This window comes from Oncorhynchus gorbuscha, linkage group LG18 (genome assembly GCF_021184085.1).
Source record: "Oncorhynchus gorbuscha isolate QuinsamMale2020 ecotype Even-year linkage group LG18, OgorEven_v1.0, whole genome shotgun sequence".
NCBI classification, from domain to species: Eukaryota; Metazoa; Chordata; class Actinopteri; order Salmoniformes; family Salmonidae; genus Oncorhynchus; species Oncorhynchus gorbuscha.
Window position 1 is genome coordinate 9,690,943 of NC_060190.1, and position 26,753 is coordinate 9,717,695.

General features: G+C 44.8%; 1 protein-coding gene across 4 annotated transcripts in view; it reads left to right on the forward strand.

Moving 5' to 3' along the window:
- LOC124004346 (SH3 and PX domain-containing protein 2A-like) overlaps positions 1 to 26,753 on the forward strand; it is a 138,520-nt gene that overhangs the window by 51,332 nt on the left and 60,435 nt on the right. For 2 of the 4 annotated variants that reach the window (XM_046313178.1, XM_046313179.1), the window contains exons 6-7: positions 12,068 to 12,096; positions 25,448 to 25,492. In XM_046313178.1, the coding sequence (XP_046169134.1) occupies positions 12,068 to 12,096; positions 25,448 to 25,492 (74 nt within the window). The remainder of the gene's footprint in view (positions 1 to 12,067; positions 12,097 to 25,447; positions 25,493 to 26,753) is intronic. The other 2 variants (XM_046313180.1, XM_046313181.1) reach the window with 1 other exon arrangement.

Sequence of the window (26,753 nt, forward strand, 5' to 3'; positions counted from 1 at the left end):
TTCCATCATGTGGATTGGGATATGTTTCGTATTGGTTCAGATAACAACATTGACGAATACGCTGATTCGGTGTGCGAGTTCATGAGAACGTGCGTTGAAGATGTCGTTCCCATAGCAATGATTAAAATATTCCCTAACCAGAAACTGTGGATTGACGGCAGCATTCGCATGAAACTGAAAGCGCGAACCACTGCTTTTAATCAGGGCAAGGTGACTGGTAACATGACCGAATACAAACAGTGCAGCTATTCCCTCCGCAAGGCTATCAAACAAGCTAAGCGACAGTACAGAGACAAAGTAGAATCTCAATTCAACGGCTCAGACACAAGAAGCATGTGGCAGGGTCTACAGTCAATCACGGACTACAAGAAGAATACCAGCCCAGTCACGGACCAGGATGTCTTGCTCCCAGGCAGACTAAATAACTTTTTTGCCCGCTTTGAGGACAATACAGTGCCACTGACACGGCCTGCAACGAAAACATGCGGACTGCAGCCGAGGTGAGTAAGACATTTAAACGTGTTAACCCTCGCAAGGCTGCAGGCCCAGACGGCATCCCCAGCCGCGCCCTCAGAGCATGCGCAGACCAGCTGGCCGGTGTGTTTACGGACATATTCAATCAATCCCTATACCAGTCAGCTGTTCCCACATGCTTCAAGAGGGCCACCATTGTTTCTGTTCCCAAGAAAGCTAAGGTAACTGAGCTAAACGACTACCGCCCCATAGCACTCACTTCCGTCATCATGAAGTGCTTTGAGAGACTAGTCAAGGACCATATCACCTCCACCCTACCTGACACCCTAGACCCACTCCAATTTGCTTACCGCCCAAATAGGTCCACAGACGATGCAATCTCAACCACACTGCACACTGCCCTAACCCATGTGGACAAGAGGAATACCTATGTGAGAATGCTGTTCATCGACTACAGCTCGGCATTCAACACCATAGTACTCTCCAAGCTCGTCATCAAGCTCGAGACCCTGGGTACTGGACTTCCTGACAGGCCGCCCCCCAGGTGGTGAGGGTAGGCAACAACATCTCCACCCCGCTGATCCTCAACACTGGGGCCCCACAAGGGTGCGTTCTGAGCCCTCTCCTGTACTCCCTGTTCACCCACGACTGCGTGGCCACGCACGCCTCCAACTCAATCATCAAGTTTGCGGACGACACAACAGTGGTAGGCTTGATTACCAACAACGACGAGACGGCCTACAGGGAGGAGGTGAGGGCCCTCGGAGTGTGATGTCAGGAAAATAACCTCACACTCAACGTCAACAAAACTAAGGAGATGATTGTCCACTTCAGGAAACAGCAGAGGGAACACCCCCCCTATTCACATCGATGGAACAGTAGTGGAGAGGGTAGCAAGTTTTAAGTTCCTCGGCATACACATCACAGACAAACTGAATTGGTCTACTCACACAGACAGCATCGTGAAGAAGGCGCAGCGACGCCTCTTCAACCTCAGGAGGCTGAAGAAATTTGGTTTGTCACCAAAAACACTCACAAACTTCTACAGATGCACAATCGAGAGCATCCTGGCGGGCTGTATCACCGCCTGGTACGGCAACTGCTCCGCCCACAACCGTAAGGCTCTCCAGAGGGTAGTGAGGTCTGCACAACGCATCACCGGGGGCAAACTACCTGCCCTCCAGGACACATACACCACCCGATGTTACAGGAAGGCCATAAAGATCATCAAGGACAACAACCACCCGAGCCACTGCCTGTTCACCCCACTATCATCCAGAAGGCGAGATCAGTACAGGTGCATCAAAGCTGGGACCGAGAGACTGAAAAACAGGTTCTATCTCAAGGCCATCAGACTGTTAAACAGCCACCACTAACATTGAGTGGCTGCTGCCAACACACTGACACTGACTCAACTCCAGCCACTTTAATAATGGGAATTGATGGGAAATGATGTAAAATATATCACTAGCCACTTTAAACAATGCTACCTAATATAATGTTACATACCCTACATTATTCATCTCATATGCATACGTATATAGTGTACTCTATATCAGCTACTGCATCCTTATGTAATACATGTATCAATAGCCACTTTAACTATGCCACTTTGTTTACATACTCATCTCATATGTATATACTGTACTCGATACCATCTACTGTATCTTGCCTATGCTGCTCTGTACCATCACTCATTCATATATCTTTATGTACATATTCTTTATCCCCTTACACTGTGTATAAGACAGTAGTTTTGGAATTGTTAGTTAGATGACTTGTTGGTTATTACTGCATTGTCGGAACTAGAAGCACAAGCATTTCGCTACACTCGCATTAACATCTGCTAACCATGTGTATGTGACAAATAACATTTGATTTGATTTAGATTTTGTGCACCAGCTGTTGTTTACAAATATACATAGACCGCCACCGGTGTTCTAGATAGAGCTTGCATGTATGTGTACTTTTGTACCTGTGTATAATATGGTAGCAGTCTGTCTCTGACTGTGACTACCAGACCATACAACATATCCTCCCTCCTCCTGCTCCATTGTCCCAACTCCCTCTCTTACCTCAGTCAGTGATCTATCCACCTCCCCGTGTGCCTCCCTAAGGGCTGCCTGTGTAACAGATAGGCCAGTTGAAGCAGCAGACTAACAGCTCCAGCTAACAGCTTTAGCCACTCAACCCTGATGGAAACGCTACTACTCCCTGCAGCCTGTAATCAATACTGGTCTACCCAGAGTATTGGGAGGCCCATAGCATTGTATCCAAAGTGATATGCTCTGTTTCAGCTTTCGAAACAGTGGCGAAAGCACTCTGAACCCAGCCTGGCATACAAACTGATATGTTTGTGTGTGTGTCGGAGCGTAGGGCCCTCCTACTGTGTGTGTTGATTTTCAAACGGAGCGCACACACACACACACACACACACACACACACACACACACACACACACACACACACACACACACACACACACACACACACACACACACACACACACACACACACACACACACACACACACACACACACACTCACACTCACACACACACAAACACACACACACACAGAGAGACAGAACGGGCAGCTCACTCCATTTGGACACGGAATTATATTTTGAAATGCTGCTTTGTGTGTGTTCATTTCAAAACTGAACGGATCAATGGAAGAATAGAAGTTGAGTAATTGTTTTGCAACAGTGTAACAAGTCAGATTGCTAGTATTGGGGTTTTGATGTTATCTGTGTTGTTAGGTTTGGCATTCGGAATTTGTGTGTGTGTGTGTGTGTGTGTTGTGTGTGTGTGTGTGTGTGTGTGTGTGTGTGTGTGTGTGTGTGTGTGTGTGTGTGTGTGTGTGTGTGTGTGTGTGTGTGTGTGTGTGTGTGTGTGTGTGTGCGTGTACATGAGGATGATGAATAGTCGCAGTCAGTGCAGCAGTCAGTGTGGTGAAATGTGTCCACCTCATCAGTTACTGTAAAAGGAGGAGAGGAAAGGATGAGGAGGAGGGGGAGGAGTGGGGGTGAAGAGGGACCCTTGGGAGGGTATGGGGGTTAGGGGGAGGATGGAGGTTATTGATGGTGACAAGAACACTGTTAGTTGTCTTGCACCCCCTTTCCTTTGAGCTTGAACAAACTGCTGTTAGGACAAGAACACTGTCTCACATTGTTGTCTTGCACCCCCTTTCCTTTGTTTGCTGAAGGCCAACCTGAACAAACTGCTGTTAGGATAGGCAAACTGCTGTTAGAATGTACTTTATAGTACCTTTCATTAACAAGCCATTAATAATATCATTGATTAGGCATGTGTTGGTTATTAGTAACACCTCCTATTGATACTCCTGTAGGACCCACTGTTACGCCTACAGTATCCTCTGCTACTCCTATAGTACCCTCTGCTACTCTTAAAGTATCCTCTGCTACTCCGATAATATCCTCTGCTACTCCTACGGTACCCTCTGTTACTCCTTAAGTAGCCTCTGCTACTCCTACAGTACTCTCTGTTATGTCTATAGTATCCTCTGCTACTCCTATAGTATCCTCTGCTAATCCTACAGTACCCTCTGTTAATCCTATAGTACCCTCTGCTACTCCTATAGTACCTTCTGATAATCCTACCAGTACCCCCTGTTACTCCTATAGTACCCTCTGTTACTCCTCCAGTACCCTCTGTAATCCCTACCGTAACCTCTGTTACTCCTGTAGTACCCTCTGTTACTCCTGTAGTACCCTCTGTTACTCCTTTGGTACCCTCTGTTACTCCTGTAGTACACTCTGTTACTCCTGTAGTATCCTCTGTTACTCCTGTAGTACCCTCTGTTACTCCTGTAGTATCCTCTGTTACTCCTGTAGTACACTCTGTTACTCCTGTAGTACCCTCTGTTACTCCTGTAGTACACTCTGTTACTCCTGTAGTATCCTCTGTTACTCCTGTAGTACACTCTGTTACTCCTGTAGTACACTCTGTTACTCCTGTAGTATCCTCTGTTACTCCTGTAGTACCCTCCGTTACTCCTGTATTACACTCTGTTACTCCTGTAGTACACTCTGTTACTCCTGTAGTACACTCTGTTACTCCTGTAGTATCCTCTGTTACTCCTGTAGTACCCTCCGTTACTCCTGTATTACACTCTGTTACTCCTGTAGTACACTCTGTTACTCCTGTAGTACCCTCTGTTACTCCTGTAGTACACTCTGTTACTCCTGTAGTATCCTCTGTTACTCCTGTAGTACCCTCTGTTACTCCTGTAGTACACTCTGTTACTCCTGTAGTACACTCTGTTACTCCTGTAGTACCCTATGTTACTCCTGTATTACACTCTGTTACTCCTGTAGTACCCTCTGTTACTCCTGTAGTACCCTGTGTTACTCCTGTAGTACACTCTGTTACTCCTGTAGTACACTCTGTTACTCCTGTAGTACACTCTGTTACTCCTGCCGTACTCTCTGTTACTCCTGTAGTACCCTCTGTTACTCCTGTAGTACACTCTGTTACTCCTGTAGTACACTATGTTACTCCTGTAGTACACTCTGTTACTCCTGTAGTATCCTCTGTTACTCCTGTAGTACACTCTGTTACTCCTGTAGTACACTCTGTTACTCCTGTAGTACACTCTGTTACTCCTGCCGTACTCTCTGTTACTCCTGTAGTACCCTCTGTTACTCCTGTAGTACACTCTGTTACTCCTGTAGTACACTATGTTACTCCTGTAGTACACTCTGTTACTCCTATAGTGCCCTCTGTTACTCCTGTAGTACACTCTGTTACTCCTGTAGTATCCTCTGTTACTCCTATAATATCCTCTGTTACTCCTATAATATCCTCTGCTACTCATGCCGTACCCTCTGTTACTTCTGTAGTACCCTCTATTACTCCTGTAGTACACTCTGTTACTCCTGTAGTATCCTCTGTTACTCCTACAGTATCCTCTGCTACTCATATAATATCTTCTGCTACTCCTATGGTACCCTCTGCTACCCCTATAGTACCCTATATTACTCCTATAATACCCTCTGCTACCCCTATAGTACCCTATATTACTCCTATAATACCCTCTGCTACTCCTATAATACCCTCTGCTACTCTTATAGTACCTTGCCTACCAGACTGGTAGTGTTAGGACTGGAACAAGACTACTCCCACAGCTGTTTCAAACTGAATCAAGAGAATGAGTAAAACCTTTCCAAAGGGCACGGCTGCTAAGGTAGATTGAATTCTCAGACCATGATCTGATTCCACTGGGGCCATGTGTCTCTGTACAGTAGGAATCAATCCCACCAATCGCATCTTGAAAAGGGCAGACCTTGAGGGATCCAGATTAGTTCTAGTCTGTGTGTGAGGTGCAGGGATATAACACCATTGTAAGTTAAACCTATATTTATGTTTATTTATTTCCCCCTTTGCATTTGAACTATTTGCACATCATTACAACACTGTATATAGACATAATATGACATTTTAAATGTATTTATTCTTTTGGAACTTTTGTTCACTGTTGATTTTTTATTGTTTAATTCACTTTTGTTTATTATCTATTTCACTTGCTTTGGCAATATAAACTAATGTTTCCCATGCCAGTAAAGCCCCTTAAATTGACATTGAAATTGATATTAGGGGCATCTGCCTGTGAATGGGAGTACTGCAACAGAGAGTCAAATTCAAGGCTGATTTCATTGATGTGCCTTAGAATAGCTCAACTTGGATTTCAAACGAGAGTTCTTCATCTTTTATGTCTTAAATGACATGTACATTCTTTGTGTGTCAAGTCTTTAAGTCTATCTTTCAGTCTTTATCTCTTACACACCAACACAGCCGTGTCAAAGCCTCAAAACATGTGCAATTCATTTGTTGATCCTTCTCTGCACAAATGAACTTGAAATATATGCTTGTGAGCTTTGAGTTTCACCTGGAATCAACAACGAACACATTAAAGACAACTCGAATCTTCACCTTAAAGCATTTCCCTCAAGTACAGCAGCGTGGTCATGTTCATTCCACCAACTCACCACGAGGCGGCGTTCTCCTCGGTGTAAATGGCCCAATCTGGAAACAGCTGTCTAGACCCAGATCAGCTGGAATACAGTGCAGACTGCAGGGCTGCAGCCAGTGACCCTGTGGCTCCAAACTACAGTAGGGAGAAAAGTGTCCCAGGGGGCTTTCCGTCAGAGATAAATGTGTCCACTGTCTGGTATTTTACTGTTGTTTTTTCTCTCCTGTCGTTTCTTTCCCCTCTCTGTCATTATTGATGTACATTTTGGCCCCGGGCTGTTCCTGTGAGAGATAGATTTCCAGACACGATTCCTTGTCTTTTCTGATCGTTTTTTAAGATTCTCTCGCTCTTTTCCTCGGTCTGACGTGACGTGGGAGGAATTTTCACACTTTCTTTTCACTGGGATTTAAATGATGGATGAATTTGAATGGAATGGCCATATCCACAGCACCTGTGTCGGTGCTCAAACTAGGCTCGACAGTACAGTGTTGTCCATCAGCAGATGCACTTAGAATATTGCATTATAATCCCTGTCTGACTGAATGAAGGATGAACGATTTTATACCCTTCAGTTGAATGTCAAATTTGATTGGTCACATACACTTATTTAGCAGATGTTATTGCAGGTGTAGCGAAATGCTTGTACAAAGTTGCCTAGGAGCTAAATATGCTAAATACGTCGGCACTAACTGACATCACTGCTCAGAACTCACATTGTTCACCACCTTCCTGTAAATAACAACGACAATTCCCTTTGAGAGACAGTGGTCCCAGTCTTCAGTCTTCTTATCAGATTATAACTGGGATAAGTCACGGACTCAAGTGATTGGTCAGCTGTTGGGGCCTCTCCGCAGGCTATGAGCTAAGTAGCATTGTGTTGTCCCAAGTGATGGTGTAAGTCTCCAATCAGACTGGGCCTTTTTGGCTAATTAGAAAGAATGGATGGGGTGTGTGTTAGGGGAGGGGGGTAATTGTGTGTGTATGTGTGTGTGTTTGTGGGGGGGTAATTGATTCTCTGTACCCTTTTAGGGGAGGATTGCTAGTGGGCAGACGGAGCTTGAGCCTTGGCCCAATAATTAGGGGGGCGGGGAGGGGAGAGTTGAGGGGTGGTGATATGGTACTCATCAGGGATTTAGGGTTCAGGTTAGAGGGGGTTTGGCTAAGGGGGCTGAGGTTCAGATTGGGTTTACTTATGGAGGGAGGGAGGGAGGGAGACTTTAACACTGTGCATTGACATTTAAATGTCTCTATTCCTTTTTTTGATTGTTCATTTTTTTATATGATCTATTTAACTTGCTTTGGCAATGTAAACATATATTTCCCATGCCAACAAAGCCCTTTGGACTGTTTTGAGAAGGCAAGCGAGAGGGAGGGGGGAGAGAGAGAGAGAGAGGAAGGAGGGACCGATTCATTTGGAGAAGTGCACGTTTACCTTCGAACCACCGGGCCAAACTCTGGGGGCCATTGGGTGTAATTAGTGCACAACCATCATGTTATTACTGTAGCTAAAGACCCCCTCAGTCTTTATCTCTCAGTCTGTTCCAGTTCATACACTGTCAATAAGGAACAGACTGCCTGGTTTGGATAGTCGCACACAGGATTTAAAGACCGTCTCAATGAACTCCTTAACCCTACTTTTGGGCCCTAGCCCTTCAATGTTTGTAGATCTGTAAGGTAGAAGCAATATGGGGGAAGCCATTTTCTCCCTCCCCTTCCCTTTTCCCTCTGTCCTTAAAATATTTCTCTCATTACGATACATAGGAAGGGAGCAATCGGCCAGAACTCACTGCCTCGCCCCAGAGGGAACAGTATTATTTCAGCCTTGAGTAAACTGGTCGCTAGCCAGAGGGGCCAGACCGCCCCCTCCTAATGTCTTTCAGATGCATCCCAAAAACCCGGGACCCAAAACTGCCAAAAATAACCATCCCTAGTCCCATTGACCACAAGCATGACCTGGATGTGAGCTAGCTATTAGCTTAGCGGCTGAGATAGGCTAAATCCGCTAATGGGCTAATTTAGGTCACTGTTTACTTGCATTTAACTCTAGCTACTGTTTAGCTTCTACTGTAGGCTAACGCTAGGTTAATGGGATAATGTATGTCAATGTTTACACAACAGTTTGTTGAGTAGATGTATGTAGGCCACTCTGTTGTTGAGGGTTAATGAAATTCCTGAATGCTTAGCTAAGCTCAGGACCATCAAATTATGATAATCAGGGGTGCAACTTTGGTTTTGAAGTATATACATACATACATACATACATACATACATACATACATACATACATACATACATACATACATACATACATACATACATACATACATACATACATACATACATACATACATACATACATACATACATACATACATACATACATACATACATACATACATACATACAATGGGTGGGTCTAATCCTGAGTGCTGATTGGTTAAAAGCGCTTTCCAGCCGGTGTCTGTTCCACAAGTTACCACCGGCAAAAGCTAGACGTTACACTACCTATTTACTCTGTTCCATCTGACTGCACAATCCACCGTCTCATCAGCCCAGGCACTTTATAAACTTCATCTCCACCATAAAAAGCATCTAGACATGATCTCACATTTCTTTTAGACTGATATTTAGTTTTCAACAGCACAACAACAGGCAGTGTTTCTCAGCCATTCGAAATCATGAATCAGCTGGCATCATTTTTATGGATATATCCCCAAAAAATATCAATTGAAAAAAGGTCAAACGAAACACAGCTAATTTGCTGTCTTTCCAGCTTCAGTTTGAAGAGATTGTGTTACTCCAGCTGTGTTGTTGGCTAGCTCCTCTAAACAACAGTGTTGTGACGAGTGAGCACATTTTCTACGCCTGGAGAAATCGCCACTCATTAGCTCCTTGTTATGGATGTATCCAAATAAATGTCACATGTCCACCCCCGTCCCCAGTGAAAGTTGCGCCCCTGATGACAATACACCTCAAAGTGTGTTTTTTAAAACTGAGTCGAAACACACACAGCATCGATTTAACCAGGAGACTGTTCTTGTTCTCACGTATGAAGGGTTATTAGTTAGCTACTGTAAGTGTGTCATCGTTGATCCATCCATGTAATAGTCGTTCTATTTCCATGGATCCATCTATCTCACTCAACACGATGACGATGCACAGTATTGCTAATAGAAAGAACTGGACAGAAATTCCAAAGCTGGAGTTGCTGGTTGTGGTCGATGCACATGGACATTTACAGTTGGACAAAAAAGTGCTTACACAGTTGACTTTTCTTGATTTTGACTTCTTTATAAGATGTTCAGGACAGGTTTACCTTGTAAATGATGCTCAGCAGGCATTGTTTAACAGTCTCCAGGGTAGAGGAGTACAATTAAGTACTTTTCAGCCTGCTGCGGTGTTCGACCAAACAAGCCCTTTCCTTACTACACAGCGTGAAACATGGAAGGCAGTTTACTTGTACTATTTATACAAGTTAAGTATTGATTGAGTAAGTATTTTAGTATTTTAAGTGCTTAAAAAGATATTCAACTTGAAAATATGTCCCTGATGCTCCTCTCCTCTCCTCTCCTCTCCTCTCCTCTCCTCTCCTCTCCTCTCCTCTCCTCTCCTCTCCTCTCCTCTCCTCTCCTCTCCTCTCCTCTCCTCTCCTCTCCTCGCCCTCCACTATTTTTTGACTGTCAACCTGTGAGCCTTCCCTCTGTGTCTGTGTAGTTTTAAAGGCCCTGGTAACCCACTACGCCTAGCTCAGGTCACATTGTGTTGTAAACTCTGTAAGTGAGACCTCTTCTCCTGTTAACTCTCCAACACTGGGGACTGGCATAGCTAGGTGGGCCTTTGTTATGGGGTTATAGGTGGACAGCACTGACAGTACACTAGTGTAGGGTAGTGTTAAGTAGTGTTCAATACAAAACAGATGTTGCCGAGTTGAATTGTGAGATTATTATAGAACTATGTACTAAATAATCATAGAATTACAGAATATAGAATCATGGAATTATATATTGTAAAATTATAGAAATATGCAGAATTGGTGTTGTTGTTCTATGTGGGTATATCTATATGAACATATATATCTGGATGTCTATAGAAGCTTAGCAGTGGATCCTAAGAAAGTGAACATGCCCATTGAAAATTCTGGAAATCTCTATCACCCATAAAGAAGAGGATATTGGCAGCATTGCCAACACTGCAGCAGGCAAGACCAAGGACAGAAAAAGCAAATATCCTGCTAGCTGGTGCAAGAATTCTCCTTCCCCAAATGATTTCCATTAAAATCCCAGCTCTAACTATAGTCTCACTGTCAGCTGAATACAATAGCCTCAGTTGTTTCTCTTTAGCTGGAGGGTCGTCTGCCCAGAGCGGCAGATCACTGATGACACCAGGGTCGGAGCTAGAGTCCGTCTGGTCACAATGGTCAGTATTCTGACCCGACCTGGCTGGCCATTAGAACAATATAAGTGCATTATTCATGATCCTCTGTGGAGAGCTACAAAGAGGCTAATTGAGGCAGGGCATTGACTCTGAAAGGGCTATCATGCCTTTATGCCACTAGGTAGGTAGAGAGAGATGACTACAGACCTTGGATTGGTTATCTGGTCTCGGTGAAGTGTGTGTGTGTGTGTGTGTGTGTGTGTGTGTGTGTGTGTGTGTGTGTGTGTGTGTGTGTGTGTGTGTGTGTGTGTGTGTGTGTGTGTGTGTGTGTGTGTGTGTGTGTGTGTGTGTGTGTGTGTGTGTGTGTGTGTGTGTTCACTCACAGCGACAGCCCAGGAGAATAATTTTCTTAACCTCTCATTAGAAATATCACCAACTGCATCATCATCCTGATGAAACACCAAGCTGTTCCAAGCATCATTCTGCCCTCTGCAGTTAACACACACACACACACACACACACACACACACACACACACACACACACACACACACACACACACACACACACACACACACACACACACACACACACACACACACACACACACACACACACACACACACACACACACACACACACACACACACACACACACACATTCTGCAGGGCTAGCTCCGCTCCGCAGTCCGCATGTCCTTAATTTAGCCGTAGTTTAGCTGGCAACATAAACCAATAATAATCCATTAAGAAGACTTTAACAGATCCTCCCTCTTTTTCTCTCTGATGGAGGAAACAAGAAAAGGGGGTTGAAGAGGAGGAGGGAGGGAGGGAGGATGGTGGTGCTGTTTCAAACGTCACATGACCAGGTTGTCAGTTGGCCCTATTCATTCCTCTCTCTCTCTCTCTCTCTCTCTCTCTCTCTCTCTCTCTCTCTCTCTCTCTCTCTCTCTCTCTCTCTCTCTCTCTCTCTCTCTCTCTCTCTCTCTCTCTCTCTCTCTCTCTCTCTCTCTCTCTCTCTTTCACATACATACTCTCATACTCGCTCACTCACTCCTTTCACACACACACACACACGCCTCTCTCCGTCTCTGCGTGCGGGCTGAGCTGTGGGTGTGTATGTTAACGAGGTCAAGGAGTGACAGACACCCTATGTGTGTCTCCTCTGTGCTGCTGTCCTTCACTTGACTCTCATCATGTCCCTCTGTTCTTGCTTCTTTTTTAGGGACTATGGATCATCCAAGCGCAAATCAGGTAAGTCTTTCCACCGCCCAATTGATTTCAAGTGTCTTCATGTTTTCTACAGTATGTATGTTGTAAGACATTGTAATTCTGTCAGCAGACTATCCTCTACAGGGTAATTGATTGACTTAAGTAGATGGAGGGAAACCTTACCCCCCTTCTTCTTCTCATCCTGTAGCACTGAATGATCTGTCATCCTGGTGAATGGTACTTGTCACACAGCGTGATCTATCTTTCCCCTTAACTGTCACTTTCATGTCTATCTGTCAATGTGGGTTTTGTTTACTTGTCCGCTAACGGAACAGAACAGTGACCGACTGTTGACCAGTGATTTTGGGATGTGTTCCAACTGAACAAACCCTCTGTATAGCCTTGCCTTGCCTTGAACCCTGGGTGGGGTCGATAAAGTATTGAAACTCCTGGGGATGTCTCAGGAAGGACAGCCGTTGATGTTCCTGTTCTGTCTGCCAGGATGAATTATTTTCTGTTGTGGGGAGAGACAGATTACATCCTAAACGGCATCTTATTCTCATTATAGTGCGTTACTTTCGTCCAGAGCCCTATGGTCAAAGGTAGTGCACAATACAGGGAATAGGGAGCCGTTTAGGGTACATGGTCAAAGCCGTTCAAATATGTCTTGGCTGTGGGCTTTGGTTTTAAGGCATAGAGATAGCTTTGTATGACATATGCATTAAATGAATGTAGAGTGTGAGGGATGCTGGAGCAGATCTTAAGATCCTAGAGGGAGACACCATTGTGTATACTGTATCACTACTGTATTGGAAAGTGGGTGGGTTCGCCTGGTTCCAGATCTGTTTGTGCTGTCTTGCCAACCCCCCATGGTCAATGAGTTGGCAGGACAAATCTGTGACTCGGCTGGATGGGTGTATGTGTGTGGTAGAGCATGTGACTTCCTCTTATTGTATATTAGGCTATTCAGTATGACTGAACAATGGAATATGAGCTTGTTCAGTGGGTCAGATATGTGCTGTGACTAAGCTGTTTATCCACACGTTGATACTAGGTTTTGAGGTAGACATTAGCTATCTTAACGTGTTATCATGGGGATGTTATAGAAATAGTTGCTTAGCCATAGCATAAGATGCACGTGCGTGAGTCACCATTATCAAATCAAAGTTTAATGGTTGCGTACACAGATTTGCAGATGCTATCGCAGGGGTAGCGAAATGCTTATTGCGAAGTTAGCTAGGAGCTAGAAACTTTGGGTGATTGTGTCTATTAGCGCCATCTTATCTTTAATATGTGCATCTTAAAGGGATAGCTCAACCAATATGTGCATCTTAAAGGGATAGCTCAACCAATATGTGCTTCTTAAAGGGATAGTTCAACCAATATGTACATCTTAAAGGGATAGCTCAACCAATATGTGCTTCTTAAAGGGATAGCTCAACCAATATGTACATCTTAAAGGGATAGCTCAACCAATATGTACATCTTAAAGGGATAGCTCAACCAATATGTACATCTTAAAGGGATAGCTCAACCAATGTGTGCTTCTTAAAGGGATAGCTCAACCAATATGTGCTTCTTAAAGGGATAGCTCAACCAACATGTACATCTCAAAGGGATAGCTCAACCAACATGTACATCTTAAAGGGATAGTTCAACCGTATACATGCTAATATTGGACTTCTATAGGTTTAGAAAATGCTAGCTAGCTAAGTAAGCGGTTGGTGACAGTGGCTAAATAAACAAAACAAAAGCATGGATTGCGCTCTGTTCTTGTCCATGGACTGCTTTCAGGGTAAGACCAATAAGTAGATTTTTGTCATTGAGGTAAACTATCCCTTTTAATATCTCTCTTTCCAACACACAGAGGTTTGGAGAGTGAAGGCAGAAGCACACGTCAGACTTTTGCATGAATTTTTAAATAGAAAAGAGCAGGAAATGCTTTGTGGTTAATGATCAATGACATTTCCGTCCGTTCTGAAGCCTAAAAGGCAACTTTTTGATAGTTTAGTAGTGGCTGACTGCCCATATCTACAAGCCAATGTGATTTTCAGATTGTTTGTTATATTGCATGGTGATATCAGGGTGCTTTGCAGTAATATTATACTGTAATGATTTCAAATCAAATCAAATCAAATCAAATGTATTTATATAGCCCTTCGTACATCAGCTGATATCTCAAAGTGCTGTACAGAAACCCAGCCTAAAACCCCAAACAGCAAACAATGCAGGTGTAAAAGCACGGTGGCTAGGAAAAACTCCCTAGAAAGGCCAAAACCTAGGAAGAAACCTAGAGAGGAACCGGGCTATGTGGGGTGGCCAGTCCTCTTCTGGCTGTGCCGGGTAGAGATTATAACAGAACATGACCAAGATGTTCAAATGTTCATAGATGACCAGCATGGTCAAATAATAATAAGGCAGAACAGTTGAAACTGGAGCAGCAGCACAGTCAAGGTGGACTGGGGACAGCAAGGAGCCATCATGTCAGGTAGTCCTGGGGCACGGTCCTAGGGCTCAGGTCCTCCGAGAGAGAGAAAGAAAGAGAGAATTAGAGAGAGCATATGTGGGGTGGCCAGTCCTCTTCTGGCTGTGCCGGGTGGAGATTATAACAGAACGTGGCCAAGATGTTCAAATGTTCATAAATGACCAGCATGGTTGAATAATAGTAAGGCAGAACAGTTGAAACTGGAGCAGGAGCATGGCCAGGTGGACTGGGGACAGCAAGGAGTCCTCATGTCAGGTAGTCCTGGGACATGGTCCTAGGGCACAGGCCAGTTGAAACTGGAGCAGCAGCATGGCCAGGTGGACTGGGGACAACAAGGAGTCATCATGTCAGGTAGTCCTGGGGCATGGTCCTAGGGCTCAGGTCCTCCGAGAGAGAGAAAGAAAGAGAGAAGGAGAGAATTAGAGAACGCACACTTAGATTTACACAGGACACCGAATAGGACAGGAGATGTACTCCAGATAAACAAACTGACCCTAGCCCCCCGACACATAAACTACTGCAACATAAATTTACCTTCAACTTGTTTTCCTTCTAACTTTGGTCTTACTTTGTTTCCCATCTGTTTTTAAAATCAGTTCCAACATGCTTCAAGAACACTGAGTTTAATCAGAATGACTAATAGCAGTTAATCAAAGTCAATCATCATTTGCTAAATGTAACCGACAAGTTGTTTGGAGCATAGAACACGAACCCAACGAACTTCCTTAAACCATCAGGTTCTCCAATTCCCCGAATGAGATCACATCTATTCAATTAAATACTTTTTCTTTTCTTTACCAGAACCCTCATTTAATTTCCTTAGAAACTGACTGCTTTAAATGAGATATAAGACATTGGTGCCTTTTCCTCATCCACTTCCCGAGTGCTGATCTAGGATCAGTTTAGCCATACTGAATGAGATTACACGGACAGCGAGGACCTGATCCTAGATCAGCACTCATCCTACAGATGTTTTATGAATTTGGGCCTTTTGTTTCAGCTGAGGAACAGGTGGTTTGGTGTATCTGCAATGACAGTAAGATTAATGGTTTGAGATCTTAGCTGGTTGACATCAGATCCAATGATCCCTTTGTGATTAAGTGGTTACTTTAGTCCATCTGTCTGTCAAGATGATGTTTTGTCTGGATGGACAGACAGTAAGTTCATCTGACAGGTTGTTGCATATTGGGATCCCCATTAGCTTTTGCCGAAGCAGCAGCTATTCTTCCTGTCCTGGCATCCACACAAAAACATCAAACACGACAATAACACGGATACACTAATAGACAAGAACAGTCACACAAATGGGAAATACAAAACAATACAACTAAAGAATAATGTGTGTTGTGTGTGTGTGTGTGTGTGTGTGTGTGTGTGTGTGTGTGTGTGTTGTGTGTGTCATGACCTGACAACGGAAACTCTGTCACCTAGTTATAGCCTCAGGGTAATGTTTATTTCTGGTCAGGTCAAGTGGGCAGGAAAAGTCCGAGCCTGCCCATTATGTCTGAAGGGAGGCTGGGGCTTCAGGAATCCCATGATAGGCTGGTGCTGCTACATATCCAATGGATATCGACCAATAATGGTATCTCTTTGCATATGAAAGATAGTCTCGCCATATCTTCCCCACCCAGGATGTGAACTCGAAACCCTCGACATAAGAACACAGCATATAGGTTCCCTGAACTTTAGACCTCATCACTGTTGTTCGTTCCTCAGCAGGAATCAACATAGGAGGGAGTGACTCTCTTAGCTGTATATTACAACCAGTAGTTAACATGAGGGACATGGTTATAGTAGCACGCTACTGTAGTTTGTGGTGCGTTTCATTTGAGTTTTTATCTGCAGTATAAGTCTAGAGATGACATAGTGTTAGCCTTCCCATAGACTCTGTTTACAGTATGGTCTGCATGGCTCCATGTCTGCAAAGCCACAAAATTGCATGGAGTTAGTTACTGCACATAGGCTACACCACTAACTGATTGTGACCGTTTCCAAGTTAATACTGATTCCTCTATTAACTTTGGATGTTTCATTCAGCTTTTACACAACATTCGTCCCTTTTATACCAATTTGACATTTACTTTCTTCACTTATCAGCTTAATCTACATATTGGGGGTTTAATCCTCATATTAAAGCCCGAAACCTCCCCAGTCCAGATGAAGACCTCTGAGGTAATAAAGGCTGTGAGGAAAATAAAGGTCAGAAGTGGATGGGAGGGGGTCCCCTCCTTCCCTCCCCGTCAGTCCTAGAGAGTTTCTGCCTCGCATGTGAAGGCCAGATGTAGTGAACAGAGGCTGCTTCCCAAATGCCGTCCTATTCCCTTTATAGTGCACTACTTTTAAGCAGGACTCGTAGGGCACTGGTCAAAAGTGGTTCGCTATGGAGAATAGTGTGCCATTTGGGATGCCAACCAGAGTGAATGTGGAGGCCAGGGGTTGAAAGAGAATGTCCGTCTGAATTACAGTCCCTGGTCTAGTGTTTACGTGGCATCCCGCATCAGATTCCAGCGTGATGTAGAAATGCCTAATAGGGTTTAGGGGAAGGGGGGGGGGGTAACACAAGGAAGAAGACAACACCACGTGGTTATGACAGCTCATCCACCCAAGAAACAACAAACTGCCTCACTAAGACCTTGTCATTCTCTGCATTGAACCTCATCACACAGCTCTTTAAGTGTCAGCGTATCATCCTCTGCTATTATCATCCTTTGTCTGTATGTCAAGATACAGCTGAATAATGTGCTTATAGAAAACCCATAGCTAGGGCCCCCCGAGTGGCACAGTGCTCTACACTGCATCACGGTGCTTGAGGCATTACTACGGACCCCGGATTTGATCCCAGGGTTCGTCTCCCGGTCTGTGACCCATGAGGCGGCGCACAATTGGCCCAGTGTCACCCGGGTTAGGGGAGGTTTTGGCCGGTCGGGGATGTCCTGGTCCCATTGCACTCTAGCGATTCCTTGTGGCGGTGGAGCGACTCCACGCTGACTTCGGTCGCAAGTTGCACAGTGGCTCTCGAACTTCGCCTCTCCCAAGTCTGTACGGGAGTTACAGTGATGGGACAACACTGTAACTACCAATTGGATATCACGGAAAAGGGTGTAAAAAGTACAAAATAAATATATAAAATTAAAGTAAGAAAACCAATAGCACTTTCACCCAACATTGGCTGCAGTGAGTGCAGTCATAACGCAGTGCAGGGAGTGCAGTCATAAGCCAGTGCAGTGACAATACAAGCAGAAGTCCAACAATGCCCAACATTAAGAGATATTTGCTCTCTATTGTAGAGGTTGGCTTGGAGAGTGTAGCTGCGTTTGCTTAGCTCTTGTGTCGGCCGAGGTCTCTCCCAAAGAGAAATGAGAAAGATAAATGTTTTAACAGCCAGATCCCACTGTGACTGAGTGACGTGACTCAAAACAGAAGGAGAGAGAGAGGGATGGCGAGAGAGTGAGAAATGGAGAGAGAGAACCAAACACAGTCCCAGTCTAAATAGAAAGAGAAAGAGGGTGGAGACATCAACTATATATTCAGGCAAACGCCAAAAGAAGCACAATTGAAATTGGAAAAAAAAAGAAAGAAAAAATGACCACAGATGACAACTGGTTTGATGCAGATTGTAAAATTATAAGGAAAAAACTTAGAACACTATCCAACCAAAAGCACAGAGACCCAAATAATGGTGAATTACGCCTTCATTACTGTGAGACTTTAAAACTCTATAAACGTACACTCAGAACCAAACAAGCACAGTACAACAGCAAGCAGCTGACACTAATTGAGGAGTCCATAAAGACACACAACTTCTGGCAAAATTGGAAAAAACACAAAAAATCTTAACAAGAGGAATTAGCGAAGCAAAATGGTGACATATGGACAACCTGTTTAAAAACACTCTAAAACACCGTTCAAATTGACACAAACGCAGAACAACGCCAAATTCGTGAGAAGTTGAATGGATTAGAAAGAGCTATAACAATCAATCAATCAAAATCCACTGGACTCCCCAATTACTGACCAGGAGCTCTATGAGAAAACTTCAGGCTCTCAAATTTAAAAGGCATGCGGACCTGATGGCATCCTAAATGAGATGCTCAAACTCACTAGTGCAAAATTTCAATTTGCTATATTAAAACTGTTTAATTTGATCACGAGTGTAGATTATTTCCCTGGAATTCCCTGGAATCAAGGACTCATAACCCCAACCTTTAAGAACGGAGACAAATTTGACCCTAACAATTACAGAGGCATTTTTTGTTTACAGTAACCTGGGGAAGGTTTTCTGTAGTATTATAAATGTAAGAGTTCTAAACTTCCTTAATAAGCACAATGTCTTGAGTAAAAGCCAAATTGGATTTATACCAAAACATTGCACGATGTAACATGTCCACCAAAATAATACCAAAATTTACGTTTGCTTTATCGACTTCCAAAAAGCATTTGATTCTATTTGTCATACAGGACTGTTCTACAAAGTTATTGAAAGTGGAGTAGGGGGTAAAATATATGACATAATTAAATCAAAGTATACTGGCAATACGTGCAGCATTACAATTGGTAAGAAAATAACAGAATTCTTTAACCAGAGGCGGGGCCTTTGTCAGGGTTGCAATCTGAGCCCTGCACTCTTCAATATTTACATTAACGAATTGGCCACTATTCTAGAAAAAACCTCAGCCCCTGGTGTTAGTCTCCACAATTCAGAAGTTACATGTCTACTCTTTGCAGATGACCAATGCCTGCTGTCACCCACAGCACATGGCCTACAGCAGAGCCTGGACCTGCTAGAGCAGTACTGCCAGACAGGGGCCCTGGCAGTAAACCCCAAAAAGACTTAAATAATTATTTTCCAGAGAAGATCCAGATCTCAGGGAACTAGACCAAAGTTTTCAATTGGTACACAATATATAGAGTACTGTACACACTAAAATTACTTAGGTTTAAAAATAAGCTCAACTGGAGACCTTAATGAGGCAGTGAATGAGCTAAGAGAGAAAGCACGCAGGGCATTCTACGCCATTAAAAAGCTAATTCAAATACCTATTAAAATTTGGCTAAAACTAATTGAATATGTCATTGAACCAATTGCCCTTTATGGCAGCGAGGTGTGGGGTCCACTTGCAAAACAAGATTTCATCAAATGGGACAAACACCCCATTGAAACTCTGCATGCAGAGTTCTGTAAGATTATCCTACATGTCCAGAGGAAAACTACAAACAATTCATGCAAGGCAGAATTAGGCCAATATCCACTAATAATAAAAACTAAAAAAAGAGCAATTAAGTTTTGGAAACATCTAAAATACAGTGACCCCCCCTCGTATCATTACCAAACCCTGCAAGGCCAAGAGCTGAGTAAAGAAAAGAGTCCCCTCATCCAGCTGGTCCTGAGTTCATAAACCTGTTCTACTAACACACGGAAACCTCAGGACCAGAACATCCAATCAATCAGGATAAACCAAATTACAACACAGTCAAAACAAAACTATATTGCTTATTGTGAAACACAAACACAAGCACAAAACAAAATGCTTTGTGAGTGTCATTTCCCCAAATATGAAACCCTTATTCAAGGTTTCAAAGACCTCTCTGATGAGGATAGGCTACCCGGCCTGTTGGGGGAGGACGCAGAGAGCTGTGGGTTGGCAGCGCACTACATTGCTGCCTGTCATAAGTTGAGGGACAGTGTCTGACAGACCAAACAACCTGCACATGTACTCTACTCTATGTTTATTGTTATTGTTGAATGTATGGTCATTTTGACCCTTGGTTATTGTTGTCCCGCTGACAATTTGGTTCTCAGTTGTATTTATTTTTATATTATAAATATCCAAAATAAGCTTTGGCAATATGTACATTGTTACGTCATGCCATAAAGTCAATTGAATTGAATAGAGAGAGAGAGAGAGAGAGAGAGAGAGAGAGAGAGAGAGAGAGAGAGAGAGAGAGAGAGAGAGAGAGAGAGAGAGAGAGAGAGAGAGAGAGAGAGAGAGAGAGAGAGAGAGAGAGAGAGAGAGAGAGAGAGAGAGAGAGAGAGAGAGAGAGAGAGAGAGAGAGATAGATATAGATATAGATAGATAGATAGAAAACAGACTGCTAAACAGATGTAGCTTGAGCTATTTGGCCTCACCCCTCTCTCTGTCCACCCACATTCTGTGACTCCCAGCTGGGTGAGTTAGCGACTATTTTGTCACCACTAATGGCCGTTCCACACCAGTATTTTGTCATCGCCACCGCCAGTGTTTGTCATTGCTAATGGTTAGCATCACTCTCGGTTTGCGATTGTCATTGTGATCAATGTGAGTGGTTGGTTCACATTTGGGTGTCGACGCAATAATGGTTCGTAGTTATTTGCTGCTTCTAGCCGTAGTCTTGTCATTAGCAATGGCTGTCTTGTCTGTTATCCTTGTTTGTCATTGTGAATGGTTGTCTCACAGTTGGATACTGTGTCTTCACTGTTAACTGCTGTCGTCTCCATATTGGTTAGCCAGTATGTGTTGTTTTCTAGCTGTTTTTCTAGTCTTGGCATTGGTTGACAAGTGGTTGTCACTTCTTTCCGGACACATCCTGATGTGTGCTGACAGCAAGCTCTGTGAGGTACCGTCACTAGGCCCAGCATGCTAGAGTCTCTCTTTGGTTTGACTCACATGATTTTATGTTATGAAGGCATGGAAATGGGACTTGTTATTTTGGCAGCAAAATCCTCCAGACAGATTCCAACACTTAATGCGTTGTGACATCTGTTGCGAAATGTATTGTAATGTTTTTAAAATGGTCTATGACTGTCCTAACTTTGCTGGACACCAGGAAGAGTAGCTGCTGCCCTTGCAGCTATTGGGGGATCCATAATACATACAAATACAAATGAACTTCGACCAGACAAGCTGTCTCAATGTTTTTCAGTCAAAACATATTTCACATTTTCTCTTCTCTGCTTGAAAGCTTCTAGTATAGAGTGATTGTTGGTGGAGGGATGAGTGATTACAGGGGGATGGATGAAAGAGAGAGAGAGAGAGACAGAGAGAAGGAGGGGGAGAGAGAGACAGAGAGAAGGAGGGGAGAGAGAGACAGAGAGAAGGAGGGGGAGAGAGAGACAGAGAGAAGGAGGGGGAGAGAGAGACAGAGAGAAGGAGGGGGGAGAGAGAGACAGAGAGAAGGAGGGGGGAGAGAGACAAAGAGAAGGAGGGGAGAGAGAGACAGAGAGAAGGATGGGGAGAGAGAGACAGAGAGAAGGATGGGGAGAGAGAGACAGAGAGAAGGAGGGGGGAGAGAGAGACAGAGAGAAGGATGGGGAGAGAGAGACAGAGAGAAGGATGGGGAGAGAGAGACAGAGAGAAGGAGGGGGAGAGAGACAGAGAGAAGGAGGGGGAGAGAGAGACAGAGAGAAGGAGGGGGAGAGAGAGACAGAGAAAAGGAGGGGGAGAGAGAGACAGAGAAAAGGAGGGGGAGAGAGAGACAGAGAGAAGGAGGGGGAGAGAGAGACAGAGGAGGAGGGGGGGAGAGAGAGACAGAGAGAAGGATGGGGGAGAGAGAGACAGAGAGAAGGAGGGGGAGAGAGACAGAGAGAAGGAGGGGGAGAGAGAGACAGAGAGAAGGAGGGGGGAGAGAGAGACAGAGAGAAGGAGGGGGAGAGAGACAGAGAGAAGGATGGGGAGAGAGAGACAGAGAGAATGAGGGGGAGACACAGAGAAGGAGGGGGAGAGAGACAGAGAGAAGGAGGGGGAGAGAGAGACAGAGAGAAGGAGGGGGAGAGAGAGACACAGAGAATGAGGGGGGAGAGAGACAGAGAGAATGAGGGGGGAGAGAGACACAGAGAAGGATGGGGAGAGAGAGACAGAGGAGGAGGGGGAGAGAGAGACAGAGAGAAGGAGGGGGGAGAGAGACACAGAGAAGGAGGGGGAGAGAGACACAGAGAAGGAGGGGGAGAGAGAGACAGAGAGAAGGAGGGGGAGAGAGAGACAGAGAAAAGGAGGGGGAGAGAGAGACAGAGAGAAGGAGGGGGGAGAGAGAGACAGAGAGAAGGAGGGAGTAGAGAGAGAGAGAGAGAGAGAGAGACAGCCAGACAGCAACTAGCTTTTCCAAACATAGTCAACTAAATCACTGAAATTACGGGACAGATGGCTAATAAGTCGTTCCAAACAAAACCTGGAAATTATTGACCTTAGAAAAGCTATTTGTCACTGCCACAAGTCCCTTAATTGCTGGGTAATGTGGACATTGTGGGGTTGGTGGAAGGAGGAAAATGACCCACACCATACCAGCAGGAGGGAATAAGAAAACACAGTGACTGGAGTCTGCACGGGTTAGTGGGCCATCATCAGAGAACCCTGAAAGGAATTAAGCATTGTCTGTGTGTGTGTGTGTGTGTGTGTGTGTGTGTGTGTGTGTGTGTGTGTGTGTGTGTGTGTGTGTGTGTGTCTTTCTGTGTGTGTGTGTGTGTGTCTCTTTCTGTGTGTGTGTGTGTGTGTCTCTTTCTGTGTGTGTGTGTGTGTGTGTGTCTCTTTCTGTGTCTGTGTGTGTGTGTGTCTCTTTCTGTGTGTGTGTGTGTCTCTTTCTGTGTGTGTGTGTGTGTCTTTCTGTGTGTGTGTGTGTGTGTCTCTTTCTGTGTGTGTGTCTCTTTCTGTGTGTGTGTCTCTTTCTGCGTGTTTGTGTGTGTGTGTGTGTGTGTGTGTGTGTGTGCCCGTGTGTGTGTGCGTGTGTTTGTGTGTGTGTGTGCACGTGTGTGTGCACGTGTGTGTGTGTCTCTTTCTGTGTGTGTGTGTGTGTGTGTGTCTCTTTCTGTGGGTGTGTGTGTGTGTGTGTGTGTGTGTGTGCACGTGTGTGTGCACGTGTGTGTGTGTGGGTCTCTTTCTGTGTGTGTGTGTGTGTGTGTGTGTGTGTGTGTGTGTGTGTGTGTGTGTGTGTGTGTGTGTGTGTGTGTCTTTCTGTGTGTGTGTGTTTGTGTGTGTGTCTCTTTTTGTGTGTGTGTGAGTGTCTCTTTCTGTGTGTGTGTGTGTGTGTCTTTCTGTGTGTGTGTGTGTGTCTTTCTGTGTGTGTGTGTGTGTGTGTCTCTTTCTGTGTGTGTGTGTGTGTCTCTTTCTGTGTGTGTGTGTGTGTGTGTCTCTTTCTGTGTGTGTCTCTTTTTGTGTGTGTGTGTGTGTGTGTGTGTGTGTGTCTTTCTGTGTGTGTGTGTGTCTTTCTGTGTGTGTGTGTGTGTCTTTCTGTGTGTGTGTCTTTCTGTGTGTGTGTGTGTCTCTTTCTGTGTGTGTGTGTGTGTCTCTTTCTGTATGTGTGTGTCTCTTTCTGTGTGTGTGTGTGTGTGTGTCTTTCTGTGTGTGTGTGTGTGTGTCTTACTGTGTGTGTGTCTTTCTGTGTGTGTGTGTGTGTGTGTGTGTGTGTCTCTTTCTGTGTCTGTGTGTGTGTGTGTGTGTGTGTCTCTTTCTGTGTGTGTGTCTCTTTCTGTGTGTATGTGTGTGTGTCTCTTTCTGTGTGTGTGTGTGTGTCTCTTTCTGTGTGTGTGTGTGTGTGTCTCTTTCTGTGTGTGTGTCTCTTTCTGTGTGTTTGTGTTTGTGTGTGTGTGTGTATGCAACAGCGGGTCTCCACTCTCCAGTTAATATCAATCATATGTTGAGTGCTGCGCTGAAAGGAATGTCTCATCTTTCGCTAGCTGGGTTTAGTTTGGGGGGGGTGTGTTAACTGGGGTTGAGCCGGCTGACCCGGGCCACAGTACAAGCCTCCCTGGGTGGACCAGCATCAATCTCCTCAGCCCCGTGCGACTCTGGAGAGAAAGAGAGAGAGAAACAGAGAGAGAGCGAGGCTCTGACCTTTATTATATCATTTGAAAACTGAAAAGGATGTGGATTTTCCCTCACAGCGGGGGAGTGTAAGGGAATGGGGTGGAGGTGTGGTAGGGGTCGAGGGTCACAGGGTGGGGTAGAGGGACCTCCTGTGGTGTTTTGGCTTGGGTGGATTCCCTGCTGAAATGATTTCAAGGAGAATGTTCCACAATGTTTTCACAATAATGATATCCCACTATGCTTTCGGTTGGGCCATTTTCCTTGTTCTCTGCAGGACGCTGGCTCCATGCTGTCGTTGTTTCCCAACCCTTCATATTGGTTATGGTTGGGGTTTATGGCCGGCCCAGACAGCTCTAGTTTTGTTTGCGTGCCCAGGTGAAGGATGATTTCAGACAGCGCTTCCGAGAAGAGAAGGATAGTTTGGACAGGAAATTTGAAAATGTAAACCTCATTGATGACAATAGACACCCCTGCCTTGTCCCCCTCCTCTACCTTTTTTCCAATACCCTGTTTTCACAGATTTTGGTATAATGGACACACACACACTGACACACACGCCTGCTGACGTGTGACATTTCTGTTCCTGACGAGATGGTGATGCCTGAGCTGTGTTTGTAGCGGGGAGCCTGGGAGGAGAGAGAGCCTTTGAAGGGGGCCAATCCCCCCCCCCCTCTGACAATCCAGGACGGGATTGAGGGAGAGAGCGGGATGAAGGGAGGGGTGTGCCACGAAAATATGTGTCAGCCCAGGATCATGCGAGGCTATTTCTATTCTATTCTACTGTTACACTCTCAATTGCTACAGTATGTGCTGCTGAAGAAAGACAGCAGACATTTCTGCAATAACAGTCTTCTGTGATGGTCATATGCAGTGTATCACAACCACATGAGGATGGATTGAAGTACTTTCTGCAAAACACTGTGTTTTGATGTGAATCTGTGCTCTCTACCAGGGCAAAGATATTATGTTTGGTTCGCGCTGTAGAGACTGTTCAGTTCCTGCTGTTTGTAATCAGGAGGGAATAACAGGAACAATATGATGTTGATGAGATGTTTGTGTGCTGAGCACCATGGACTGAATAACATCCCCTTTTCCTCTCTTCCTCCCTTTCTTCTCCTCTTCCTCGGGCCTGCAGTGTGGATGTACGGCTTTACCGACAGTCCAAGGAAAGAGGCCTCAGGTAGTCCTACTTGTGTGCGTGGCACAGGAGGCTGGTGGGAGCTTGATTGGGGAGAACGGGGCTCGTGGAAATGCCGGGAGAGGAATCAGTGGAATGGTATCAAACACATCAAACACATCAAACACTTCCATGTGTTCGATGCCCTTCCATTTGCTCCGATCCCAGACATTATGAAGAGCTGTCCTCCCTTCAGCAGCCTTCTGTGCTGCGGGGGTGGGGTGCATACGCTTGTGCCTCTGTGTGTGTCGCAACGCTGGTGTGTGTGTTGTGGTGGCTCTGCTTTCTATAACCACATGCCCATCGGCTTTTCCATGTTTGTCTTTTTTGGGGGGGGGGGGGGGTTTCACTTATTTTGCTTCGCGTGCATTCACTGACTGTCACTGGTTTCTGTTGATTTCCTTACCCATCTGCTCAAGATCAACCGTTCACATTCTGTGTTACTTTACTGACTTTAATCTCTGCATCCCTATGGCCCTGCCTGACTGGATGGCTGTCAAACATTCAATGCACTTTAAACACCTTGCCGAACACCTTGCCAAACTGTAGCTGCCTGGCCACAGTGTGTTATACAGTACATTTTAAACCAGGAGTCTGGTTTTTTATGCTTGAGTTCAACATGTGGGTCTAAGATCATGGTGGTAAATTAACGACAATGAGAGAGAGAGAGACAGAGAGGGGAGAGAGAGAGAGAGAGACAAACAGGGCGAGAGAGACAAACAGAGAGAGAGAGAAAAAACAAACAGGGCGAGAGAGACAAACACAGAGAGAGAGAGAAACAAACAGGGCGAGAGAGACAAACAGAGAGAGAGAAACAAACAGGGAGAGACAGAGAAACAAACAGGGTGAGAGAGACAAACAGAGAGAGAGAGACAAACTTAGAGAGAGAGAGAGAAACAGAGAGAGAGACAAACAGAGAGAGAGAAACAAACAGGGAGAGAGAGAGAAACAAACAGGGAGAGAGAGAAACAAACAGGGAGAGAGAGAGAAACAAACAGGGAGAGAGAGAAACAAACAGGGAGAGAGAGACAAACAGAGAGAGAGAGAGACAAACAGGGAGAGAGAGACAAACAGAGAGAGAGAGAGAGAAACAAACAGGGTGAGAGAGACAAACAGAGAGAGAGAGAGACAAACAGGGCGATAGAGACAAACAGAGAGAGAGAGAGAGAGAAACAAACAGGGTGAGAGAGAAACAAACAGAGAGAGAGAGAGAAACAAACAGGGAGAGAGAGACAAACAGAGAGAGAGAGAGAGAGAAACAAAC